Here is a 26691-nt window from a genome sequence, read left to right as displayed (position 1 = left end):
TTTTCAGAATTAAATGTTCTACAAATCTGTTTAAGAAAAAAATGACCTTTATTTAACATTTATGGAAGTAATCTTACGTTAAACACAAAAATGTGTTATTTCTTTGCACCAATTCTTGTGTTTTACGTAAGATATCTCTGAAAGTATTGCATTTACAGCTCTGGGACGAATTTTAATAAATTTGTGAGATATAAAAACATAAAAAACAATCGTATTTGTATCTTTGTAACTACCTTTACCATTTTTATACGGCCTGACTTCACCAAGGGTTCTGAAATCCGGGCGAAATCTTTCGCTAGGCGTAACTCGCTAACGAAGCGTTTCCGGGCATATGGTTATATGAACTTTTTTACTTGTTTTTAGCTATAGAATAAGCTCTCGAGAGATTGCCGTTTAGTTTTGAATCACCCTGTATACTAGATATGCTACATAATGTAACATAAAAACAATACAACTCATTTCTTAAACCATTATTGTCATGTTGGATTCAAAATTTGCGTCATATCATAGTAAACTAAGACCAACTATTTTCAGGGCACTAAGGATGGTGTGGCAACGCGAAAGTGAGTATAATCAAATTTTAGTAATGGCCTTTAACGTGTAATTTCCCCTTCATTTTTCTTTCCATACTTTATTTTCTTGCATTAGTTTTTATTTAATATATAGTTTATTTAACTTTTAAAATAATACATTTTTATAATTATTATTTAAACTAATTCCAATAAATAGTATAATTTACTACTTCAGCGATTATAAGTATTATTTAAAAGGATGTTTTTAGTAATAACAGCCGAAGTAGGATTATACACTTATATTTTTTATTTCTAATATTAGTTTGACAATGGTTTTTTTCTATATAGATTAATATGTTCAACCTTGAATGTTAAAATATGAAGCAAACATTATATGCTTATACGTTGTTTCCTCCGTATCCATTGTAAATGCAAGAGCTCTGGATCTTAATAGTAGTTACAGATGCATTTGAATATACTACACTCGGGTATTATTATCATGGGTTTTGTAAAAAAAAGATGGATTTAAGGACTTTCATACACAAATTTGTGCCAAATTTAATCTGTCGTTAGAATCTAATAGCATCTCTCATTAATACCGCAAGAATTTAATGGTGGATTGGTCCTTTTCCTCAATCATTTTGCCCGCTAACGAGTTAATAAGCATTTTAATCTAGCCTAAGGACTAGAAATTGCAGATCATCAAAAGGTGTATCACATGTGAATGTTTTACTCTTTGGTATGTGTTACATGTTTTACTCTTTGTGTATTATTGCTGACACTTTGCACTTGTCAGTCTGTTGTTATTGTTAATTGTTATATTTTTTTTGTATATATGTTGAGTGATATTAGGAATAGGCTATAGTAAATTGGTTAAAAACTGCTTATTCTAGTGTTGTTCTTGTATTCGTGTAGCAAAGCATAACCATAAAAGTAATTAAAATAAATCAAATAATATAGGACCTAATTGGTTATTGGTATAGGTTTATATATATTATCAGTAAGTAGTTCATTTATAAAATACATTGTTATTAAGTAATAAAATTAGTTTTGTTCTGTTCTACAGAATATGTTTATTATGTAGGCCTACAGAACATAACCAATTTAAAAACAGAAAGCTAATGACCTATGAACTGAATCAATTTCTTTTGTGTTCTCTGGCTCTGGGGGTAGCACATTGTCCGTAATCTAATTTAACCTTACAACTGGCGGTCATTTCAAACAGTAGTGTCGGGCTGTTATAGTGGTTCATGCAACCTTTAAAAAAAAATATTTAAAATATTAATTAGGAGTAATGTATATTTTTTGTTGGGAACTAAACAAAGAATTGTATTTGCATTTAATGTAGGCCATTAAAAAAACTAATGACATGCAAATTTTGCAAAAAAATTCTCAAATTTTGGGCAGACCATGCCTATTAAATCACATTATTGTGAGAAAAATGTGAATTTGAGATAGCCATTTTTGTGTCAAATTGTATCTAGGTTTAGGAAAACATAAACTTTATACACATATACCTATATGAAACCATAGTAAAGCTATAAAACAAAAAACAGTTATGTGTGTAAATGATTAAAATCGGGTCTATGCATAAGAGTTTGGTAATAAAAGTTTTTCTAATACAAATTGTACATGGATATGTTATATGCATATTTTCTTACTCAAAATGAAATAAACTAAGCTATACATCAACAATGAAATAATTCCGTAACTCATTTTTTGGAAAGTATAAAAAAAGTTATTTTTTGTCATTATGGGTAGACTTTAGTAAGCAGCATACACTCATTATTTGATTGTTATTCTGAAATGGTTATACTGTTTTTATCCAAATGAATATTTCAATATCATAATTTATCTAACAAAACATATGATTCCTACTTATTAGTTACAGTCGTTTGTCATGTAAATAATAAACAGCAAGAAGTAACTAATTTGTTGAGAATTGAAAATGATGATAAATATGAGGAAATTATGTGATACATTTCTAGATATACATGTGGGTTTTGTTACTGCCTTCACAAAAGTGGTTGCTCACTTCTATCCACGCATCTGTAAATATTGTAATGTATTTCTGATGTGTAGTTGTAGGCCATTATTGGGTTTGTTATTTTGTAATGTTATTTTTAAATTAACCCTCCATCAGGCGCTCACGGAGGTTTCCTCCAGGTTAGCGAAAAATGGATATCATAGTCGTTTAAACTGTTTTTATTTGTTTAAATATTCATACTGATTTAATTACAATGTAAATATTAATTTTTAGAAATTAAATAAAAATTACTTCTTATGTAATGAATTTTCCAAATAAGAAATTCAAAATCTTAAAAAATGTTATTGTATAATAACATCATGATTAATTTTAAGGAATAATGCAATTAATTGTAAAAATGTTTAACCTACTTTAATAATATATGGAAATTAACTTAGTTTTTAACTTCTTACAAAAACAACTGGTACTTTGGGATTATACCGACCACACTAGTATGAAGAACACAAAAATAGAAATTTATAGAAACAAACATGATAGAACGAAAAAACAACTCTTCAATTACAAAATTACAAACTTACAAGCATTTCCAGGTATTGTGATCGCTGTTATCTTATCTTTCTCGAGAATCCTGATTACGGCAGGCCGCGCGGCATCACGTGATTTGCACGGTACATAATTGCCTTTCCATTACAATTCAATTTATATTTCTGATTAGCCCCTCTAGAATTTGATATTTTACTGATAGGTACTATCTCGAGGGATGTTTTTCTTTCGTCGACATCAGCGCGGGGCAGCACCGAAGGTGCTGCCAACGCCCGCGCTGATGGCCGGAGGCACTCGCATTTTGGGTGGCGGAATGTGATCAAGAATAAAAACAAGTTTTTAGTGTTTTTTTAATAAAGAGTTTAGTTTGGTAAATGTTTGTTTTTGTTGAATTTTTGTGTTTGGAGAAATGTAGAGGTAAAACACGGAAGTACAACAAAGCGATGCACCAGCTGAACGGGCGGCGAGACTCTGCAATCACGTTATCTACTAGACGCTCGACTTTGACCTCTGTCTGAGGATGGGGAGGGGTTTGCGATAAGACAATTCCTGTTTTATATGGACGAAATATTGTTCTACGCTAATCTAGTAATCAGTAGAAACGAAATATGAAATAACGATTCATGTCTGGGTGTGGTCGGTATAATCCCAAAGTACCAAACAACTTACTTCAATTCTTGAGATATTATACAATTGTAATGTCAATTATTACTCTGAAATAAAAATTTATTCTTTACTGAAACTTTTTTTACACAGTAGCCTACACACAGTTTCAAAACGTGTTCCTTTTGGTTCTTATAACGACAATGTTCACTCCATAAATAGTACTGAAATGTTCCCTAGCACACTTGTACTGTACTGACATATCTCTCGTCTTCATTCTCCATTCCACAAAATTCAAATAAAATATATTGTAAAACTTAAAAAGAAACCATCACAAGTCACACATTTAGGCGCACACGGATTATTACTCCATAAAAACTAAACACAATAAGGCGCTCACGGAGATTTCGTCCAAGCACTACAAACACAACATCGGGCGCTCACGGAGGAATCGTCCAGTCTCGCACGGAAGTAGACCTCATACTGACAGATTTTGACAAAGATAAGCTGGAGGCTATTGCTTCGCTTCCCCAAAAGATGCTCGTGAAGTACACTGCGGGAAACGACTGCCAACATCTGAAAAGTGGTACTATTTTTAATAATAAAAAATACACGGAGGAAAACTCCGTTTAGCGCCCGATGTAGGGTTAATGTTATTAAAAATTGTAATGTATTATTATGTTAATTTATTTTAATTCTTGTTTCATACGATTAATATATAACATCGAATTTGGATAATATATCGAATAGTTCGATAATAATAATCAGATAACTAGTATATGCTGCTTATTAAAGTCTCTCCATCATTATTCAAAGATTTTATAAGACTTTCAGGCTATGGCAAAATGTAAGGTATTTTAAAAGTCTGTAGTATCTTAAAATTTATGGTTTATACTTTATAGGAATTTTTGTTTGTTTAGAAAACCATACACTATGTCTAAATATATGAAATAATATCAAATTTACAAAAGAAATGAAATGAAATGAGAAATGTCTTTATTGAATACAACGTAAGACATACTCAATTGGCGAGGGTAGGACTATTAAGGAAATTAACAGACATTCACCCATCACCATTCATACAAAGACATCGTCCCATACCCTATGCCCAACGAGGCCCGAAACAGATAGTCCCTAAGCACCCCCCGAAACCATATAAAGATAGGTATAATGTCCACAAATTAAAAAAATACAAATCTACAACATACAGAGTCTTACTAAATTAGCTAATCATTATTTACATCAGCCTAAACATTGTTGAATTAGAATGAATAATAATATAATAGAACAATATAATATTATTTCACTAAGATATTGTCTATATCTGACCCATCACTAGATTTACTTTCTGAGACCTACTCCACCAGTTTCCTCAAATCACTTGAGGTCAGAGTACGATCCATTACTTAGATGTATCCTATAATAAATCACTTGAACACTTTTATCATCAGTATTTTAGAAAAATCTATATCTTATTACTGAAATATGACCAAGACTACATTTTTATTCAACAACTAAACGGGTTACTCAAATAACCATATATACGTGACTAACAGTTATCATATATAACCAAAGAAATTACGGTAAATATATATTTGGTTGTAAAAATTCGTTTGATTTTATGAAGAAAATTTATGAGACAACTAGCAGTTACCTGTGGCTTTGCACGCAATTTTGAAGGCTGTACGTGTATGAGCACTTTTGGTTTAAGTGAATTATAATTTTGAACACCAGTGATGTTGATTTGGCCTTGTCTCCTGATCAAGCAAATATTTTACATACACAGATCTGAGAAGCTTACTTTTTTCAAAAGACAACTACAGGGTGTCCAAAAAGTCCCGGGTCGGTTAAATATTTTTCCAAATATTTGAAATAGAGTTACAAAACCTTACACAAAGTTGTTTACTGGATATAAAAATCTATTTTATCACATATTCAGTGATCCGCTACTTCCTCAGGGGGGCGGCCCGCTAAGAGTCCGAAGAAAATCTTAAATGTAAGCATAGGTTGATATGCATATCAAATTAAAGGTCTATATTAGTAGAGTACAGAGCCGCAAACCCGACCTCAAACGGATAACCAAGTCAAAAATGACAGCTGTTCAAAGATGGCTAGAGTTTGCAACTTAGGTTATTGTAACAAAATACACTGATGAGCTTTTTTATTTTAACTTTACTAACCCAAAACTGTTTACAATTGAATCAGTCATTTGAGAAACACCTCATGTCTATTTTTTAATGTTAGTAAAGTTAAAATCAAAAAGCTCATCAGTGTATTTTGTTACAATAACCTAAGTTGCAAACTCTAGCCATCTTTGAACAGCTGTCATTTTTGACTTGGTTATCCGTTTGAGGTCGGGTTTGCGGCTCTGTACTCTAATAATATAGACCTTTAATTTGATATGCATATCAACCCATGCTTACATTTAAGATTTTCTTCTGACTCCTAGCGGGCCGCCCCCCTGAGGAAGTAGCGGATCACTGAATATGTGATAAAATAGATTTTTATGTCCAGTAACTTTGTGTAAGGTTTTGTAGCTCTATTTCAAATATTTTTAAAAATATTTAACCGACCCGGGACTTTTTGGACCCAAACTCTTGCTATCTTTGAACGGCTGTCATTTTTGACTCGGTTATCCGTTTGAGGTCGGGTTTGCGGCTCTGTACTCTACTAATAAAGACCTTTTATTTGATATGCATATCAACCCATGCTTACATTTAAGATTTTCTTCTGACTCCTAGCGGGCCGCCCCCCTGAGGAAGTAGCGGATCACTGAATATGTGATAAAATAGATTTTTATGTCCAGTAACTTTGTGTAAGGTTTTGTAGCTCTATTTTCAATATTTTGGAAAATATTTAACCGACCCGGGACTTTTTGGACACCCTGTATAATACTTAGTATTTTCTAAAAGTGTACAGTTAAAAGTATATTTTTACTCAAACTTTTAATTTTCTTATCTGGATATTTTCGTACTCAGTTCTCAATAGCGGTTGCAGAAAACATTGAAATAAGTAGTGTTGTTACTATCAAGCCTACTCTATTCTTTCACACCATAAATATAAACAAATTGAAAATAGTTGTTAAATTAATCAAACGTTGTTATGCTGTTATAAAGCAATGTTCACACAGAACAGTTGATTACATTTAATAGGCTCTTCCAAATAAAATTTTGCAACTTTTGAGATTAAGATGGGATTATTTGCTACTTTAGAGACCAGTGAGACGCAGCCCAGAAGGATTTACAAAATAAAAATAGGCCTATATTCAAACCAGGGACTCTAAGATCCATGTAAAATTTCAGTACAATCAGTTGAATAGTTTACACGTGAAAGCAAAACAAACAAACAAAGACACTTTTGTATTTAATATATGAGGCATATCCAGAAAGTAAGTGTACTGAGGCTCTCATAGCCATTGTTTTCTCGACATGTTTGGTACACTGTTGTGTAGCCAGATTCCTCCCCTCCACAACAAGACTGGTTCGAGGTCAGTACTTGAGAACTGTTGATGCAATAATATGTTTTGTGAAAGATATCAATTCAATCTCCCGCCAATGGCAGTGTAGCCAGATATTGAGAAAAAATCCTTTTGGCCTTTAGGAAGGCCTTGTATTATAAGGAAGTTCAAGAATTGATCATTAATAAAAACAAACAAAGGAAGAATGTTTAACTGAAATATGCACAAATTAAAATAACAAAATTAAACAAAACAGCCAGAGAAACAAAATAAGGGCTAGAAGCAGCCTGTCGTATTAAATCCAGGCTATTGGTGATGAAGTTGATTTTTGGCCACAAATGTTAAACGAAGGATTATTGCCAAGGTGTTATATTAATTTTGAAATATTGGTATTGTTTCATGTTTTGTAACAAAGTGGAGACTTGCTGTTGGACTAAATAATGAATCCCCTTACATGTTAGAGATGATGCTTGTGGTGAAATACTCTAATTTTTCCTGCAGACAATTATGTCATTGTACAGCACTTTTGACATATAATCTGGCATGGCATGATCAGTTCTCCTTCTGGATTAGTTACGTAGTTGATGAGCTATGTAGGGTAGTCTGCTACATAGAATGTTACATTGTTGCGTGACACTCAATAGAATAATAGTGTTAATCAGATGTAATATAATTTATCAATAAAATAAAATTCTGCATTCAATTATTTAACGTTTTTAAGTCTTTGTTAATTCTTTCTAAATTGCAGTTAGCCAGTTTCCAAGATGGGTGAACGCAAAGGTACAAACAAATATTACCCTCCCGACTATGACCCGAAGGCAGGTGGACTCAATAAGTTCCTGGGCACCCACGCACTGCGGGAGCGAGCCCGTAAGATACATATGGGTATTCTTATTATTCGCTTTGAAATGCCATATAACATTTGGTGTGAAGGCTGTAAGAACCACATCGGAATGGGTGTCAGGTTTGTACCATAATCTTACCTCCTCATATAAGCTTGTGTTTTTGAAAGCATGTTGGATTAAATTGTGTTTTTCTAGCTAAACAATTATTTATTGGGAGATTTAATAAAAATACATATTAATGGAGTAAAAAACCATTAACTCTATTTATTGACAATTATAATACATCATTGGATATTTTATACCTCTTAACCTTGACACTGCCAAAAGACTAGTCACTAGTTCTTTTTAATATATGTTTCCCTAGTGAAAGTCTTTTTCTGTTAGCTTCTTTTAACTTTTACGATCATTAAATTCATATACTTTTAAATTCATAAATTCATGTAGGTCATATTAATAATATTAGATTAATCAGAATGATTCACTGTTTAATTTGATGTATAGTTTAATTGAATTATAATGCATAATACATACACTGAAAATTTATAAGGTTGTGATAAAAACTTAATTCATCATTTCTGCTCACCTGCAAAATTTGCTATTTTATAAAAAAAAGTAAATTAGATTTTTACAAGTAGGGTCTTTTGATTATTTTATGTAGAAAAGTTTTTTTTTACATTTTGTATATATTTAAATAGTTTTTTAATTATTTTCTAAAACTGTTTGAAATTTTGTTTTTGAAATTTATTCATTTATTTTGGATGATTGAGAAATTTGGCTTTATCTTGGATGGTTGAAAAATGGTGCCAAAAATATTAATTTTCGTGATATTTTGTTGCGTTACAATGTTTTGAACTCCTGTATTTGCTATAAGTTCTTATTAAATTAGTTTGTTTTACATTTTCTTAAAACTTTTTCTTTGTTAGATGATGTAATTTTAAGTAATTATTCTTTATACAATTACTCTATCTAGGTTCCAACTATTAAGGTCCAACAGTTATTTTATTTCAACTAACCTTATTTTCAGGTGATTGAATTGTAATCTTTTGTTTTCCACACCGAGTTCTGCCCTGGAACTAAAGTTTTCTACAGATCTTAAAACTTCTCCGTTTATTTAATGAACAACAGTCTTGATTCATTGTATCATGTCCTCTTGAGTTGTCTTTTAACCTTTCCCACAAGTTCATGCACATTAAATCCAGGGATTTGGTTGGGTAGTTGACTGGTTCACCTCTCCCAATCCACTTTTCTTTTTCCAGAGTTTGTCCCACCGCTTTAGAGTAGTGGGCTAACACCCCATCGTGTAAAAACTCCATTTCTTGGACAATTTGTTCAGGAATATTGAGCAATAAATTAGGTAAGTAATCAATGAGGAAGAGGAAGTTGTACATATTTCCATCCAAGTGCCCTTCATTAAAAAAAACAGGCCAACAATTTCGTTACCAATAATAAAGTATTGATGGTCCAATACTTTCGGTTGTCTACTTCTCGTATTCAGTGCGTATTGTCAAAAGCCCAGAACCTTATGTTGTGATGGTACACTTATTCATTACTTTGAAAGGTTACTTTAGCGCACCATAATACCTAGCAAAAAAAATATTCATCTTTATACATTTTATTACGGGCTCATAAACAAAAGTTTATTCTTAGAAGTTAATCATCTCCATGCAGTTCTTGATGTAGTGAAATCTGGTATGGGTGCATTTTATTGTCCAAGTGTCTTGAGTACTGATCATTGGCTGATTCCTGCATGGGTAACCACTCTTCTAGATGAGTTACGTGAATTGAGCTGAACCACAGCTCCAGTTGTACATTTCCAGTTTCACGGAAACGACTAGCAAGTCTTTGGCACTTTTGCAAATGATGTTAAAGGTGCCAAAGTGCATCATTAACACTTGACATGATTATCATCTCATAATTTCTCTCAAACTTCTTTAAAAAGGTTGAGTAGTTGTTGAAGATAAACTTGTCTATTCTGGTGGAAAGTAACTGAACGTATAAACATGTGTTTAGATTACTTAAAAACAGGTTAAAACATGTTGTCATTGCTATTTGGTTTGTTATCACAGGTCACTAATATATATAAATTATAATCAACACTTAAATTTGATGGTAATTTGCACTTTTAGAATACAGCATACTCTCATTATACAGAGTGTTTTAACAATAAGTGGTAGACACTTTTGAATACCCTAAGGCAAAAATAGGAAAAACCAACGGTGTACTAAATGCAACAACATGTTATAAAGCTTATTCACAAAATGCAAAAATGTGATGAGAGGACATCATTGGGAATATTTAGACATAATCACACAAGAAACAACAAGAAAACTAAAAAGCCAAATCGCCGAGTCTTTTTAAGGGTACTTTAAACAGTGGAAAATAAAATGGAATAAGTGCATAGCAACAAGTGGAGAGTGCTCTGAAAGGGACAAAAATAGATGTAGACTAAATCTTACAAAATAAAGTTTTTAAGGCCTCAGTTCACGTTTTTACGACATACATCGTAGTAGGCCAATTTCTGATGTCTAGTTAGAAATTTGATCCTAAAAGCTGCTATCAAGAAAATCTGTCGATTGAAATAGACATAGGGGTGGCAACTGGCACATTCTGTTAATTGGTTCAGTGGTTGATTTAATTCAAGATTATTTAACTACGAAACATCAAAACTATGTACCACTGATGAGAGAACTATTATTTCATGCATAAAATGTTTCTGATCATCTTTTTTTTATAGCAATTCATTAAAAAACAAAAATTACCATAATCACCCATATTATCACCTCTCAAGTATCAATAATAACAAAATCGGGTAACTTTGATAAATTACATTGATGTTATTAGACTTTGTGGCTGGTTATATAATTAGTAACAGCTGTCTCTGTACAAATGATCATTATGTTATTAGTTTAAGAAAATGTTGGTATATCATTTCTGTATCAGAATTATTAAAATTACAAGTACATACATGTAATGTTTGAGAGTCTACTGTAAACACTATTACTTAACAATAAATATTATATTTAAGTTTCTCTAGAAATTTGCTAAAAGGTTATGTGTAACAAAAATTAATTGAATAAAGGGATAATTGAACAAAGTAAAAATTATCACATAGAAAGTTAAAATTAACAACCAATATAAAATAGGTTATACAATTAAATAACGTATTGAACTATCAAAAAAATACTCATTTAAAAATGTTTTAACTGAATGTGTACTATCATTTGTTTTACTCATTGCATCAAAATGTTATTGACCCATAATGGCAATTTTGAAGAGATTTAGGAAAAAAGAGTGTTAAGCTTACCAACTTTTGTAAAATCCTAATTTGTGTATGTCACCCATATATACATATTTAATTAGTGTTTTTGGGGAAAATGCATAGATCAAAGTAGGTTTATATCCAAGCATATACAAAGAAACTCCTAATATAAATTATTTTTTACATTTGAAATATTTATCCGAGTTTTTACTTGATATTATATTGTAGTAAACTATGTTTTTACTTAATATTTAACAATTTATATCCATCTGACAGATACAATGCAGAGAAGAAGAAGATTGGCATGTACTACTCTACACCAGTGTACCAGTTCCGCATGAAATGCCATCTCTGTGACAATCATTTTGAGATCAAGACTGACCCAGGGGTATGTTCTTGTTTTAAGTGTTAAACTTACAAAAATCCAAATTTTATGTTCTAAACCAATTATTAATTGTAAATACATTGAAAAAAGCATCTCACATATCTTTTTTCTAAAGAAAGCTTAAAATTTTCCGGTCATTAGAAGTACGTTGAGGTTGTGTTTCTCAGACTTTTTTAAAATGTAAATAAATATATTTATTACTAATTCATAACATCTGGCTGCAGCAATTAATATTTTCATTTTAAATGAGATGTAATATTTAATTTAAAACACATACTAGCCTTGGATAAACTTTATTGGTGTATAAAAATTAAACAAAATACTTTCCAATACTGTATACATCAAAACACTTTTATTTCTAGATGGACTGATTAAAAAAAAGTCCATTGTGATACTGATTCCAAGATGTGTTTTTTCTCAATTCTGATTTTTGATACCACTTATATTTTCTAGTGAAAACTCTTTTTGAAGATATCAAAGTAATAAACGCATTTGTACATTTTAAACATTTTCATATATAGTGGAACCTCTCATATCTGACCATGACGGGACCGAGCCATGGTAGGAACGGCCAAAAGATCGGATATCGGGAGGAGTAAAAAACGCCTTTCTGAGGTAGAAACAAGTAAATGTATGTAGTGTAATGCAATAAGGAAACAACTTTATTGTACTTGTAAATACCAGCATTTGTATGTTGCTGAATACATTTCAAACATTTACAGTTTTTGAATGAAATGAAAATGTGAATAAAATCTAAGCGTGTGTGCAGTACCTTATTTAAAGAATTCAACAATGATTTTTGTTTCAATTTTGTCCATATTGACCTTGCGGAAAAATATTCTCTCCATTTCTTTTCCCATAATACATCCATCGGGGTTGCATTTGGATGTTGCTCGATTTGTATTTCGGCACTTTGGCGAAGGTGTCTTCAGCAGAATGACTGACTACATTGTTTATCTGACTTATTCAAAAGGCTTATTAGATTCCTAGACTAGTTAAGAAGGTTAAAAGACTTACTTGGAAAACTAACAGGACATTTCCCTCTTTGAAAACATCTGATGGAATGGGTTTAAGCCAAACTGTTGAATGAAAATTCTTAAGAGAAGAGAGAATCAGTGAAACACAAATGGATGGAATCTGTGCTAACTGTTTAGGAAGGAAAAAAGTGTCTAGGGGCCTATTTATATTACTTTGAGACCAAAGGAGATAAGAGAACAGGAATCCATATTTTTATAGGCTTTTGCCAAAGCTTTAGTCCTGTAAAAAAAGGGAAAAAGAATACATGAATGGCCCATATTAATTATATACCCCTTACTCAGAAGAAGAAAATAACTACAGGATTAGATATTGTGCAACAGGTGAGTCAGAGAAATAGATTAAATATTACATTCGACCATTATTTGCAAAAACTGTTGGTTAAAATAAATTCTTATTGAAAAACAGCGAAAATAATAGGAATTGATTCGTTCAATAAGAGTGGCCAGTTAAAATGATAGCAGTTAACAGAATACCTATTGTACTTATAAAAATAATTTGTTTTTCATGCTTTATTTTTGGTTATAGTAAATTCCATATATAACATTTGTGTTTTTGCTCAGAATCTAGACTATGTGATTGTGAGTGGAGCACGCAGGCAGGAGAACCGCTGGGATCCGACGCAGAATGGACAAGTGGTGCCGGAAGACAAGGAGACTAGCAAACGGCTATTTGATGATGCCATGTTCAAACTGGAGCATGGGGTTGGAGATGAGGGTACAGCCAAAAAAGTGAATCCTGCCCTTGGCCGACTCATCAACCGGAACCACACTGCTTGGAAGGATGACTTTGCTGCCAACAGTGCTCTCAGGGCACAGTTTAGGGTAACAGCAAATGTTATTCTCAATTTTTCATCACCTTAATTGTTTACATATAGGTTGCTCTATGTTTTATGAATTTAAGAATGAAATTATGCCATCAGCTTTTAATTAATTTTCAACTTCCCCATTTCCTGTAGCATCCTTCTGTTATAATTTAGTGATGCCCTCTCATATAAAAATTTGCTATCTGTGGTTAATCAACCTGCAAATACAATAGTTTTATAATCAGTAGTTATTCATAATAAACTATCACAGTGATATCACACTGAATAAAAAAGCTTTAGTTAACCAAGGGGAAACATAAGCGTATTTTTTCTTAATAGTTATGAGCAATACACTTTTCTACAACCACCCATATGTTTTCCAACAATTACATATTATCTTTTTATCTTAAGCAAATTCTCAATACATTTTATATTATGTTGAGTTATCTCTGCTTAGATAGACCTCGTTTCTGGAAATGTGGCAGTCTTCAAAGAGAATTTCACCAATACTATCAACAGAACTTTAAGAAACATTTATCATATATCACATAGAGCAATAAGCTTCAGTTGTTTATTAATATTCCATTAAACTAAGTACGTCTGTTACAAATAAATAAGTTGAATCATCTCTAGTACATGATTCTGTTCAACTCAACCCTCCAATTGAGCAACCTTGAAAACCAACACTCTGATTTCAACTAACGACAAATTCAGATTTATTGCGGAATTTGGCCAACACCCGAACGAATTACCTCCAGTGAGCCAAAGGCGAGTGAGTTATATAATCGTTAATCTACAATGCTACAGTATTTTAAATAAAAATGTTCTCTCTGTGTTTGTACTTAGAAACACTAATACGTGGGGATTCTCTGTACATATTTCTAACTTTAAACATCAACAACAAAATAAAAGAGACCCAAGACCAGTATCTTTCACAGCATCTTCAGATCCAAAGCGCTTGCCGCAGAGCTTGTGCTTCATGTGCGGGGTCACCTGGTAATTTGATGGCGCCAAATGCAGGCTGTACAATGAGTGATAAAACTGCTCCCAACGAAACTGTCAAATCAATGTTTGGGTGTCACCAGCAGTATGGAACCAAGCATTGTCATGAAGCTACACAATTCCTTCACTTAGCTTTCCTTTCTGTTTTGAATTTGCACACCGTCGTTTATTAAAGTCTTATAATCTTGTGCAGCATTAATCTTTTTACTTCCAGGAAGAAATTCAGTAAGCAAAACTCCTTTCCCATCCCAGAACATAGTGCTAGTGCACATGGTTTTTTTGTGCTGACACTGTTGTTTGGAACTTTGTTTTTTTCTGAGATGTAGTGTGCCTCCACTCCATTGATTTTTGTTTGGATTTGGTGTAACATAACGAACCCAAGTTTCACCAACCGTCACAATTTGGTTTAAAAAGTCCTCTTCCTCTTCACTGTACCATGTGAGAAATGTCAAAGCAATGCCAAGTCATTTAGTTTTGTGAACACAGTGAGCATTTTGGGAACTTAACAAGAATGCACTTTGTTATAACCTAAGTGGTTTTAACAATCTCGTATTTAACAGTTCGTGAAATTTGCAGAAATTCATTTTAAATCGCCGTCATTGTGAACCATTTTTCACCGTCTTCATGGATTTTTTCATCAACTTTCTTTACCAGATCATCGTTGACAACTAAAGAACGACCACTCCAAACCTCATTGTTGACATTTGTTCGAACTTCAGTGAAAATCTAACCCACTTTCTCACCATTCCATCACTTATTTATTGCATCTTGACCAGGAATGTCTTTAATTTTGTGGTATGTAACCGCCACTGTGATCGGGTCGGTCAGTGTGTAGGATGTAGTCAGCCGACCTTTGACCGAGCATCGAGCCATTTATCGGTGAACGGGTTTGAGCCAGAACGGACTTCCTGGTATATAATTTGGTTCTACTTTTGGTTCCTATAAATTATGGTGGGCTAAGCAGGTTAGATGGGGGATTGTGGGGAACGGGAAATATTAATCAAAGCTGGCTAGACAAGTGTCCCAAAATAATCATCGATCCGGGCCTTTGGGGAAATATAATTAGGATTGGTGTCGGAATTACCACGTGGTGTTTCACCACTATTGGAAATAGGTGAAACAATGAAAGCTAAATAGTCTACCCTCGTTACAATTTGACGATAAATTTTAGCTGGTTTCACATTCTTTGCGTTCAAAAATCTAATCTATGCCATACTATCAGGCATGTAAATAGATGTTAAAACAGTGTCAGCTAATAAAATAGAAACATTTTGCTGAACGACTAAATGGTGGTTATCTGATGATGATATAATTATTATTCATGTTTCGGATGGTCAGTTTTAAGTGTGTCAATGTAAGACAATATGATGTGTGAAAACAATATTATTTTTCGTATTTATAACACATTTATTAACATTATATATATATATATTTATTTAGGGTTGCCATATTTTTTCACCAGCCAACCGGTACACCACTATACAAAATGGGTGGGGAGGGGGAGGATAAAGATTAAGTCAAATTAAAAAACTTGTAGTATAATTTTATGAATTTCATTTAATTTCTAAATAGTATAAAAAAGTGATTATAACTTATAACACTAAAAATACAGTTTGGATTATATTTTTACAGAGCTTTCATTAAATAAATTCAAACCATTAAACATTAAAAGCTCAAAAAAATATTACTATAATCGTAATTCTTGATAAATATTTCAGCCTATTCTTTAAAAACATTGACAGCTGTATAATTTAAAAGCAAGCCTTATGTTTTATACCATTCATATTTTCACAGTAAATCTTTTACAATAAGTCTTTGTTGTTTTATTTTTTCATAACATTCAGTGCAGCTAACTTCAAAGTTAACTTTGCATAATATTAAATTCTGTACTGTGGATTCATGCATTAATCCTCAATCATCACTTCAGGAAATATTCATAATGGAGAAGATTTTCTCAACTGGAGCTGATGTTCCAGCAAGACAATAGATATATTCCATTATAAGCCCAAGATCCGGTACCGAAATATTCTGTTCCATCCATTTTTCTTCACTTGGTTACTTCTTGTCTTCTTTTTTCCATACTTCTACTTTTGAGGCTCAAAATTTCTTGGCAAGAACAACTTTGTCAAAAAGTTCATTGATGTTTACCTTGAGTTTTCCGGTATTTTATTAATTACTTCTGCAATTCTATCAATGTTTTCCCATGAAACTCTGTTTTCATTGACCCAGATGAAATCTCGTGCTTCCCCAAAACTATCTTTCCAAAATGTAATGTAAGAGATATACCTACTGTAAAATTCGTTAAAATCACTGGTAATTAGGCTGCAGTCAGCATTGCTTTTTTCCATGAGTGTTTTGAGGACTATTTTTGCGCCATATGGGAAAAAAGTTAGACTCCTTTCTCTCTTGAAAATTTTCCTTCAACTCTTGTAATGCATGTACAACATCAGTAGCACTGGATTTCTTTTCTCCATAAGACATCCAATACCTGCAAATTCGCAGAATTCTTTGATTTGAGTAACCCTTATAAATGTGAAAATACTTGTATATTCTCACAACAAGGGCCTGTATATCAATGGGAAGCACATCTACAACAGTCTGGTCAGTGTTGTAGATGATATGAGCGCGGCAAATAATACCATTTATGGATCTTCCAAGTTCGTTCTTTATAACAGCAAATGCATTGTTTTTTCCCCCTTCTCTTTACTCCACCAAAGTTTGTATTCCAGTTGTCACCACAAAATCCTACAACTTTCTCTTCTAATTTGTTTTCCTTAACAACTGTCATCAGGTGATAGACAATATTTCAGCAGTTTTGCCTGGTACAGACTTATAGATTAATACAAATTCGTATTAAAAAAACTATTTGTTCAATAAAAGCATAGTACTATTCATATCAGATTTGATATTCATTATTTGATTTAAATTTACACATGCTTATTTTGAATGCAAAAATATTTTTATTGAGATTTCTAATGTGGTTGTGTGTTTAACTCAACTTATATACACTGCAGGTAAAGAAGAAGGAGATGAAGGCCAAGGAGAGGATTGACAATGCCCTGTTGAAGAAGACAGGATTAGAGATAGCCTTGGTACCAGAACACGAGGATGACATCAAGCTGGCATCTCTGCTCAATATGAAACCTACAAAAAGTGAGTTTGCTGAGATTTATGCAAATAATTTATCGCCTAAATGACAATCCATTAAGAATTAGAGACTATCTTAAACCACATAAAATGTAAACTATTTTTTTTTAACTCAAAAGAGGTAAATAAATCAAACAAATTTTCTTCTCAGATCATATTTTTCAAGCTTGATACACTTAAAAACCAACTATCAAACATTAAAAATAATAATAGTTACAGCACTATTAGCCAATAGTTGGTCTTGCTATGACTAGCTGATGGTGTTTTAACTTATATGTCTGACGGTTGTTTATAAATGTGTCGAGCCGAAAAAAGTATGATCTGAGAATAAAACGTTGTTTGATATTTTTAACCCAATCAATACCATCCCATTTTGATCCCAACCGAAACTAGTGTAACTTAAGATCAGTTCTTTGTGAGAAAAATTACCTATTTTAGAACAATCTAGGCTGTACTTGTGCAATATATATAGGCCCTCGGCTCCTGTATTAGTTAGGTACCTGTTTAATAAAAGCTGAATAGATCTTGTTTTCATCTCCCATCACAATTATGTATTGTTTTAATAACCCTTAGCATGCCGAATACGAAATAATCCGCCGATCGATAAAAATATATTTTATTACCGTTTTTGAAATTTATAAGCTCAATATATAAGCCACAATACTAAGTAATGTACTGGCTTGACCAAATAATCCAGTTGCAGCTGTCAGCTGGCCGCAGTAGGTTAACAATAAATTGTTTTGTTGCCGGCAGCTGTTCTCCCACACCCGTCTGTACGCCGATGACGATACTATCCGCCATTACTAACTGTCAGTGGAGCACGCATTGTGCCTTTGGGAAGTATTCTTGCGTTGTCATTCCTTATACAAACAGTTGTAAAAAGTTATTGTTACCATGTTTTAGGTGTTATAATCAAGTTTTTATTGTTTCTTTTCTGTTGTCTAATTAAGGCTCATCACCCAGACGATTCTGATTATGACGATTTTGTTGCTAAAGGTTTGAATGCTACGTTTTCTAGTGCTTATTATGAACTTATAAACTAATCAAGATCAGCATATTACACTTTATTTGTTTTCTTATCCTTGTACAAAGTTTTAATATTTTTCATCACATGTAGGCCTATTTGATTACTCTGTAACCTGAATTTGATTTTTATTCAAATATTCTATTATTATGAAAAAAATGTGATTATTTTAATGCAAGTATTACATTATTGTAAAATTTATTTTTTGTTGTGTGTTATTAGTCATTAGGAATGAATAAAAAAAATAGCTTCAAGGAATTTTCATTTTCATTTTTTCACCTTAAATGAGCGTAATCTAAAAAAAATACTAAATTTATATCAGCGTTCGAAGGGTTAAACAGTTCACTCCAAACTTTTTTTTCCCCCTTGGGGGGGCGTACTGCCATGCACTTAAGTCTCAAGGGCTTTTTGCGCACCCCGGAAACACACCATGAGGTCCACCAGTCTACAACTTCAGCAGTTCAACAAACCGCCGAATACAACCTATCAAGTCCTCCTGGGAAAATTCACCATCCCTGTCCAAACTACCAAAGATGGCATACCGCTCTCTTGCTATTGCAGGGCAATCAAAGAGCAGATGCTCAGCAGCCTCCTTCTGCTCATTACACCTTCCACAGAGCGGATCCTCCTGAAGGATGCCGATTCTGTGAAGATGCTTCCTCAGGTGACCATGCCCCGTAATGAGACTCCAAACTTATTCTTCCATACTGTTTCCAAATAGGTTTTGTATTTGGATGTAAAACAAATCATGACAACCAGCAATTAACCAATATGTTTTCAGTATGTTAAAAAATATGTTAGGACAAGCCGGCAATATTGTGATGGTGTGTATTTTTGTGCTCCGTACCAGCTGCCCACATATTGCCAGTTCAGTATTTTTAATTTTCCATTACTGTTTTAGAAAATATATCACTGAAAACTGAATGGTAATCAAATTTACGACACTGATTCAGTTTTGTCTTTGCTTGGAATATATTTATAAACAGACAGTGATGTTTCAACTAAACTCATAAGGATATGTTGCAAAGTGAATGCTTTGGCTTTTTTCTGTATAGTTTAAAATTATCTTTTAGCTTATGTGTTTTAGTTCTTTTTGTGTTTTGTTGACGATTGCCTCTTTTTACAAGTACAGTTTTATGTTATCTGTGTTTTTCCAAAGTGTTATTATGATCAATACGGAACTCATTAAAAAGATATATACATATATATTTTTATTAATCAAAGATCTATACATCTTAAAAATGAAATAAAATAATTTTTTCAATTATCAACTCATCCATGTATAAACTTAGTGTTCAGGAAACTGTAATATAATGAGTTAAAAAAAAAATATTGGTTTATCTGGCCAAATCGTTTCCAGGGGGGCCTCCAATCCCAAGGCAGTTGGTTAAGAGAAATGCTAAGTAGCTATATTTAAAAAAAAATTAAAACTTATTTAGTTTTTTCGGTGTAGCTTTTTTGCATATATTTATTTTATGTTGTATTTATCTTCAGAATTTTATAAAAGTTTAACATTGTTCAGTTCTGTATTTATGACACGCATTTACCACGAGTCTGCTGCGTATATTCGCGGACTGTAGCGGATCAGCAAATATACCAATCACTAAAACATACTTTGTGCATAAAAAAGAGTAGGTAGTTTACCAAATTAACCAGTTATAATGTTTTTATTAACAATATTTTGCTTTCAATTCATTATCTGTCTTAATTTTGCCAGCCAAAATTATCTTGATTTTTTAAAGTAATTAAATGCTAAGTAATAAAATTGCTTGGGCTGCTGAACATTTATATACACAGACACAAGCAAGTGAATACACAGACACAAGCACGTGAATATACAGACATAACCACGTGAATACACAGACACAAGTACGTGAATACACAGACACAAGTACGTGAATACACATACACAAACATACAATAATGTAAATTTATTGTTATAAAAAGGGTTTCTTTAATCTATCCCAGTTTAATTAGCAATATATGCCCTAAAATATTGCGTTGTGAAGATGTTTATTTTTGTACATTATATTATGTATTAGTTGTCAAATAAGATCACAGATTTTTTGCTTCAAAGGTCACTGAAAAAGTGTCTCCAATCCAAGTTGCTCCAAAAGTTACTCCTCAGCTGTAGACACCTGTCTTTAATAGTAAAATTTGTATATTACATTTGAGTATTCAGAAGATGCAAGACAAGTTTTGTACATCTTCTAGAACTTCCTGGGGTTGGGTTGTAAATTCCGAACACCCCAATATACTGCACATACAAGTCTATTATTATTTTAATGTTAACTGATCTACTTTATCCATGTAAATATTACATTTTTAAAAGCTTTTTAAACTTACTATTGTATTTCGATCAGTATTTGGGACCACATTTTGACACTCATATTGTTTATAAATAAAACTAACTTTTAATAAACTTTTGATTTTATTGCCAATAGGACATGGACATATTTTTGTATGGAAAAGTCAGGGAATTTCTTCAAGTCACTTTGCTAGACACTCTATTTTGTATAAACAGGGTGTCTGTATTTAGTAAAAAACCAATGATTACTTTACACACATTCTATTCATTGCCAATCATTCCAAATTTTATTTAAGACACTAACGTTATGATGCTCTGTTAGAGATGTGATACAAATTGGGGGATTGCTTTGATATTAAAACTAAAAGACTTATCCAGAACAGTGGATGAACATGTTCGGCGATTCTTTCATTATGCAACAATACACATTTGTATAATTTGTGAGTGACTAGGGTCATGTGACTTACGGCACATGTGCACAGCAAGTAATATGATACGAATTGATGGAAGATGAAACTTTCAGTACTGTTGTCAGACAAGAGAAAAACATTCAAAGACATTTAATCGTCACATTGTGTTTTTGTTTGGTGCAGTGTGTGTCAACTACATTTAAAGTTGTTTAACCCATTCACCTACTAATATTTTAGCACACAGTTGGGCCAAGGAATTCCATTATTTTTGCCTATTATTTAGGTGTGCAGATATTTAGCTGTAACTTTCTAATAAATCCTAGTAAATCATTGTTTTCAAAAAAAATTTTGTAGCAGTGTTTTTCTTGAGCTTACCTACCATTTAAAACTCCCTGCATATATAAAAAAAAAAAAAAAAAAAAAAAAAAAAAAAAAAAAAAAAAAAAAAAAAAAAAAAATTAAGGTACCTATTATGAGATATAACCTATAGCATACCGGTAATAACATAAATATATTTTTAAATACAATTTTATTTTGCCCACCACCAATATTTTGTTCCCAAAATGAAAACCTGAAATGGAATTATTATTGTGTAGCCTACCTTATTTGTCCTTAGAAGTCACACACCAAAAGAGTTTTGTATATTTCATAGTATATTTACACACAATTAGATCGTTTTTATATTATATACCATACCATATTTATATTTATATTCATAAGAATTGATCTGCATTGACAAGGCCTACGAAGTCAGTTGCCGGTCCGATGTCAGGAGTTGGTAATTCCTCTTCTGAATCGAAAATATCGGAGTTTTCAAACTGTTCCCGTGTCACACGATCCCATTTCACATCTGATTGATCACTTCCGGTACTGAATTCTTCACTACAATTATTAGAATCGTTCATAAAACGATTTATTTCACTGTCACATAACCTATTACCAGCCATGTTTACGGACACTAACAACAACAGGTATCATATGGAGTAAATCCATCTGTTATTCTTTGTTTACATCAGTTTAGCCAACTAATGAAAAAAATATTGTTCTAAACAAACAAGTAACCATAGAAACGAAACATAGTTTGATTAGTGCAGCTATCTGTCCAGTTTAAAGTGAACTATTACTGCCGCGGAAGCGCTCCGTCGAAGTATGGCGGGGCCCGCGGCGGAAGCGGCGGAATGGCTCCGTCGAAGTAGGTGAATGGGTTAAAGCACATTGTATCAAAAGCTTTTTGTAAAAATGTTTCATGTCGCATTTACTGCAGTGTGCGACTTCACATTTACACTCAACAGCTGGCAACTGTGATCGAAGGGAGTAAAAACAGCTTTTGGAAATAATGTATTTCATGCCATTGTACATTTCAACTAATATATCCATCATCCAATCAACACTAAACTTGTAGTGAAAAAACTAATGACCCTGCACTAATATTATATGATTTTATTTGTTGTTACAAATTATTGAAATAATTAGGGACTAAATATTATAAAGATTGTCTAAAAAATAATTAATTTACTTTACGGCATTGAAAGAGTCTCTGTTCAGAATGTCTGGTCCTATCTCGTACTAGTAGATTACAATTACCTACCTCTGTTTCCACTTTTACAATACAACAACCTTAAAATTCTTATAAATGATTAAATGCTCAATCGGTAATATTTTAAATTGACAATAGAGTGGGATGGAGAAGCTATATGTGTCTTATAATCAATCTTATAAAGTAATTCATAGTTATTCTCAGTTTTGCTATAAACTTGTGAGCACTTCCAGTTAACTCCATTTTGTAAACTGGGCTGAATCAATGAATAGTATAAACTACTCATTAACTTTACATCATAAATATTTCTCAAAAAGTAAAACGTTCTTATTGAAAGTTTAATTTGACACTATACCTCTGTAATATATATATATATATATATATATATATATATATATAAGTAGATATGAATGTGAGGGTTCTAGCTCACTTTTGGGACAGTCAGAAAATCAATGTAAAATACTGTTCATTGAACACTAAACAAATCATTGAACACGAATGTTAAACAATCTTTAGCTGCTTCTACTTTTCTAAGCTGTTTTATTAAAAAAATCAAGAAATCAAAATTTTACTAGATTTCTCTAATATCGTTCTTAATCACGATATGATAAAAATTTCTCAGAAACCACAACCATAACAAATCGCGTTTGTAATCAGCATTTTGAAAATATTGATAAAATATCGTTCTTTGAACTAGAAATATTTGTCAAATCTTTGTTGTATCAATGACATAAATGGGTCTATTTGCTATAAATTCTTTGGGGTTGTAATACATTTCCATTTTTTTGTAGTAAAACTTTCTTAAAATTTGATACATCTGATACATGATTCTGAAAAGACCTCCGGAAATGTTTAAATTTTTGTAATTCATCTGGATAATAAGAACCGTTCAATTTTACTCCAACCTTTGAAGGATTTCATTGATTATTCTGTCTATTCTGTTTGAAAACCTATGATAACGAACTTGAAAAATTTTCTATAAATATATATCGAAGAATAAGTTGTTCCGGAAATAACCTTTTTGCTCAAACATTGCCAATCTAGATAATTAAACGTGATGTTTTGAGATTTTATAATTTCATCAATCAACTGAAATTTTCAAACTCTTTGTTTGTAATCAATCATCGGAACTCTAATGAAATGGGTCTAATTTTTGCCATCAACAGCATAACATTTTCCAGGTGGTGTAATACAATCATCGTCTTCTGCTTTTTGTAGTAAACTTCCTCCTTAAAGATCTTGATTAACATTTTCAAAAAAATCCTACAGCCGAAATGTGCTAAAAAACCGGACCGCTTCAAATTGTCCAAATTTAAAATTGATTCAAAACAGTTTTTGAAAATACATTCACTTTTGGATACAAATAGTTCCTTTAATTGTGCTATAAACTTGGCCACAGTTTTTCGACTTCTTCTATCAATTTATTGGTTTTCTTACTTCATCTTAGAAAACCTATGATAACGAACTTGGTAATAAAATTATCGATTAATCTAAACATTATCAATTTCCAAGATATGCTTGACCATCTTGTTTTGTTGTTCCAGGAAATATAAAACTGGAAGTTAGACGAGCAAAAGTATCTCCAAAACAATATTAAACTCAGTTCTTTTATTCGTTCATCAAATGTTGTTTACTAATTGGATAGAAATTTTTAAACACCGCCCTTTCAATATCACTAGCATATTTTCTGTGTCCGCCATTTAATAAGAAAAATTAAACATCATGTATAAGAAAGATATCATTTTTTCCATCTAATGTACGTTTTTATAAGAAAAGCATATAACATTTTAGTTGCATTTCTTAATGATCTACTTCGTCATATTCGGGATTCTCTTCTTAAATTTTGCAATTTCGGCCACAGTATTTTCAATAAAATCTGCACAGGATAGTAAACCGCAATCTTCAAATTGTTCCAAATTTAAATCTTTATTTTCATCCAAAAACTTTTGAAAATACTCAAGTGTTGAATAGAACAAAGAACAGACATATGTTCTTTTAATTGATTAATGTATATTTTCATTGAAATGAACTTTGATTGTGTTTTCTTATTTAGCAATCTTAGAAAATTCAATTTGTTTAGGTATAATCTCATCATATCTTCGGATAATCATATTTTTGAGAAATGTCCATCCCAATGTTCTTTTTTCAAATCTCTTTCGTGTTGCATGAATAAAAAGATCGAAAGCACTGTAATGTCCCCGCCATCTCTATTTAATGAAAAATTTTCAAAATCAAGTTTTTTATAAATTGACTCTTTGTTTTGAGTTCATTTCAAATTTTTCCCCGAAAAACTCCGTTAATGTTTGCATAGTATTTTTATATCATGTGTTCAGTTTTTGCCTTACACCTCACACAGTATATGAGCGCGCCATTTATATAAGGAAATTTAAACATTCATGAGCATAAAACCCTACACGAATACCTTATTTTTCAGTAAGATCTTTTCCTCCATATTATTAAGTTATATTCTTGTAATTTTTGAAATTTGACTGCATAAGAATCATTGTATTCAACCAAATTTATGCAATATTCTCAAAAGTTTTCGTAGCATCTAACACTAACTTATCAAAAGACTCTTTAAATTTAGTAAGTTTTTTCATTAATTTCATCCATCGTCTATGATCTTCTATTTCTGGCTTCTAACTTGTCATAGACTTCTGTGTAAAATCTTTAACATATGATCTGTTTATGATTCTCATAATTTTGTTTTAGTTTCATTAAATGAACATTTTGATAGGATCTTCTAAAGTTTGATATTACAACAACACAAATGGATTAATTCCTTTACTAACACCGCTAATTCTTTTTTCCTTTAAAATCTAAGGCATTTTTTCTTCGGATCATGTAAATCAACAATATCGATGTTTTTCTGATAATTTTAGAGGTTTTAAAATTTGTTCTTTAACAACAACATCATGTTTGTAATACCAGGTCGAACACCGACAATTCTTTTTTTTATTAGCCAAACTAATTTCTTTTCAACTTTGATCGCTTCAAGTAATTTTATCAATTGCTCTTTTCGATATGAGACATTAAATTGGTAATAATTTTTTTACACCATCATCAACTTCTTTTTAATGTTTTTATTTTTATCAGCAACTTCATTTGAACTCATGAAATTTGCAAGTTTGTTATCATATTCTTGCCTTTAAAAATCTTCAATCTCACAGCAAACATATATGAATCTGGAAGGTTTTGTAATGAAATTTTTCTATCATGCATCAAACTACAAACTATCAAAATTCAAAGATATATCTACATTTTGATTAATTTTTTTCCAAATACGTCAATATTTTGTGATCCATATTTATTAAGCAATAATTTGTTAACTTTCTTAAAAAATCTTACCATTACTCGTTCATTCAACACAAACACATAAATGACCACAATTGGGGGATCTTTCGTAGTCTTGAATCTAAACTAAACTTATCAAAAGGACGCTTTAATTTTTTTTCATTAATTTCACCAACATTCTATAGGTGGTTTGTCCTTCAATTCTTCCATACGAATCAAAATAACATTGCATTCTTTATCTTTTTTTAGTTCATTTAAAAAATCCAATGCGTTCCATTCCCATTAATCGAGTCTAAATTCACAATTCCACATTCAAATTTCTTTAACTTTTTCAGGTAATGTATCGCGCATAAAAAATTCCTCTAAAATGTTTAAATTTTTTTGCAGATTTCTTTCTCCAATCCGAATGTTTAGAGGTTTTAAATTTTTTTTCCGATGTTAACACGTAATCAAAGTTTTTTCATCTAATCCAAGATCCTGTAACATCTTCCAATGTTTTATCTAACCAATTTTAACATAATGTTTTTCGAACAATAGG

General features: G+C 31.8%; 1 protein-coding gene across 1 annotated transcript in view; it reads left to right on the top strand.

The window, feature by feature from the left end:
- Positions 1-1314: 1314 nt before the first annotated feature.
- The window catches only part of LOC124369437 (coiled-coil domain-containing protein 130 homolog), a 38488-nt gene continuing 13111 nt past the window's right edge, over positions 1315-26691 (top strand). Inside the window, exons 1-5 of the mRNA XM_046827445.1 lie at positions 1315-1512; positions 7851-8066; positions 11483-11594; positions 13190-13450; positions 17448-17586. Coding sequence (XP_046683401.1) covers positions 7867-8066; positions 11483-11594; positions 13190-13450; positions 17448-17586 — 712 coding nt within the window. The 5' untranslated portion in view covers positions 1315-1512; positions 7851-7866. The remainder of the gene's footprint in view (positions 1513-7850; positions 8067-11482; positions 11595-13189; positions 13451-17447; positions 17587-26691) is intronic.

The sequence above is a fragment of the Homalodisca vitripennis genome, chromosome 1 (genome assembly GCF_021130785.1).
Source record: "Homalodisca vitripennis isolate AUS2020 chromosome 1, UT_GWSS_2.1, whole genome shotgun sequence".
NCBI classification, from domain to species: domain Eukaryota; kingdom Metazoa; phylum Arthropoda; class Insecta; order Hemiptera; family Cicadellidae; genus Homalodisca; species Homalodisca vitripennis.
This window is presented reverse-complemented; position numbering and strand designations above follow the sequence as displayed.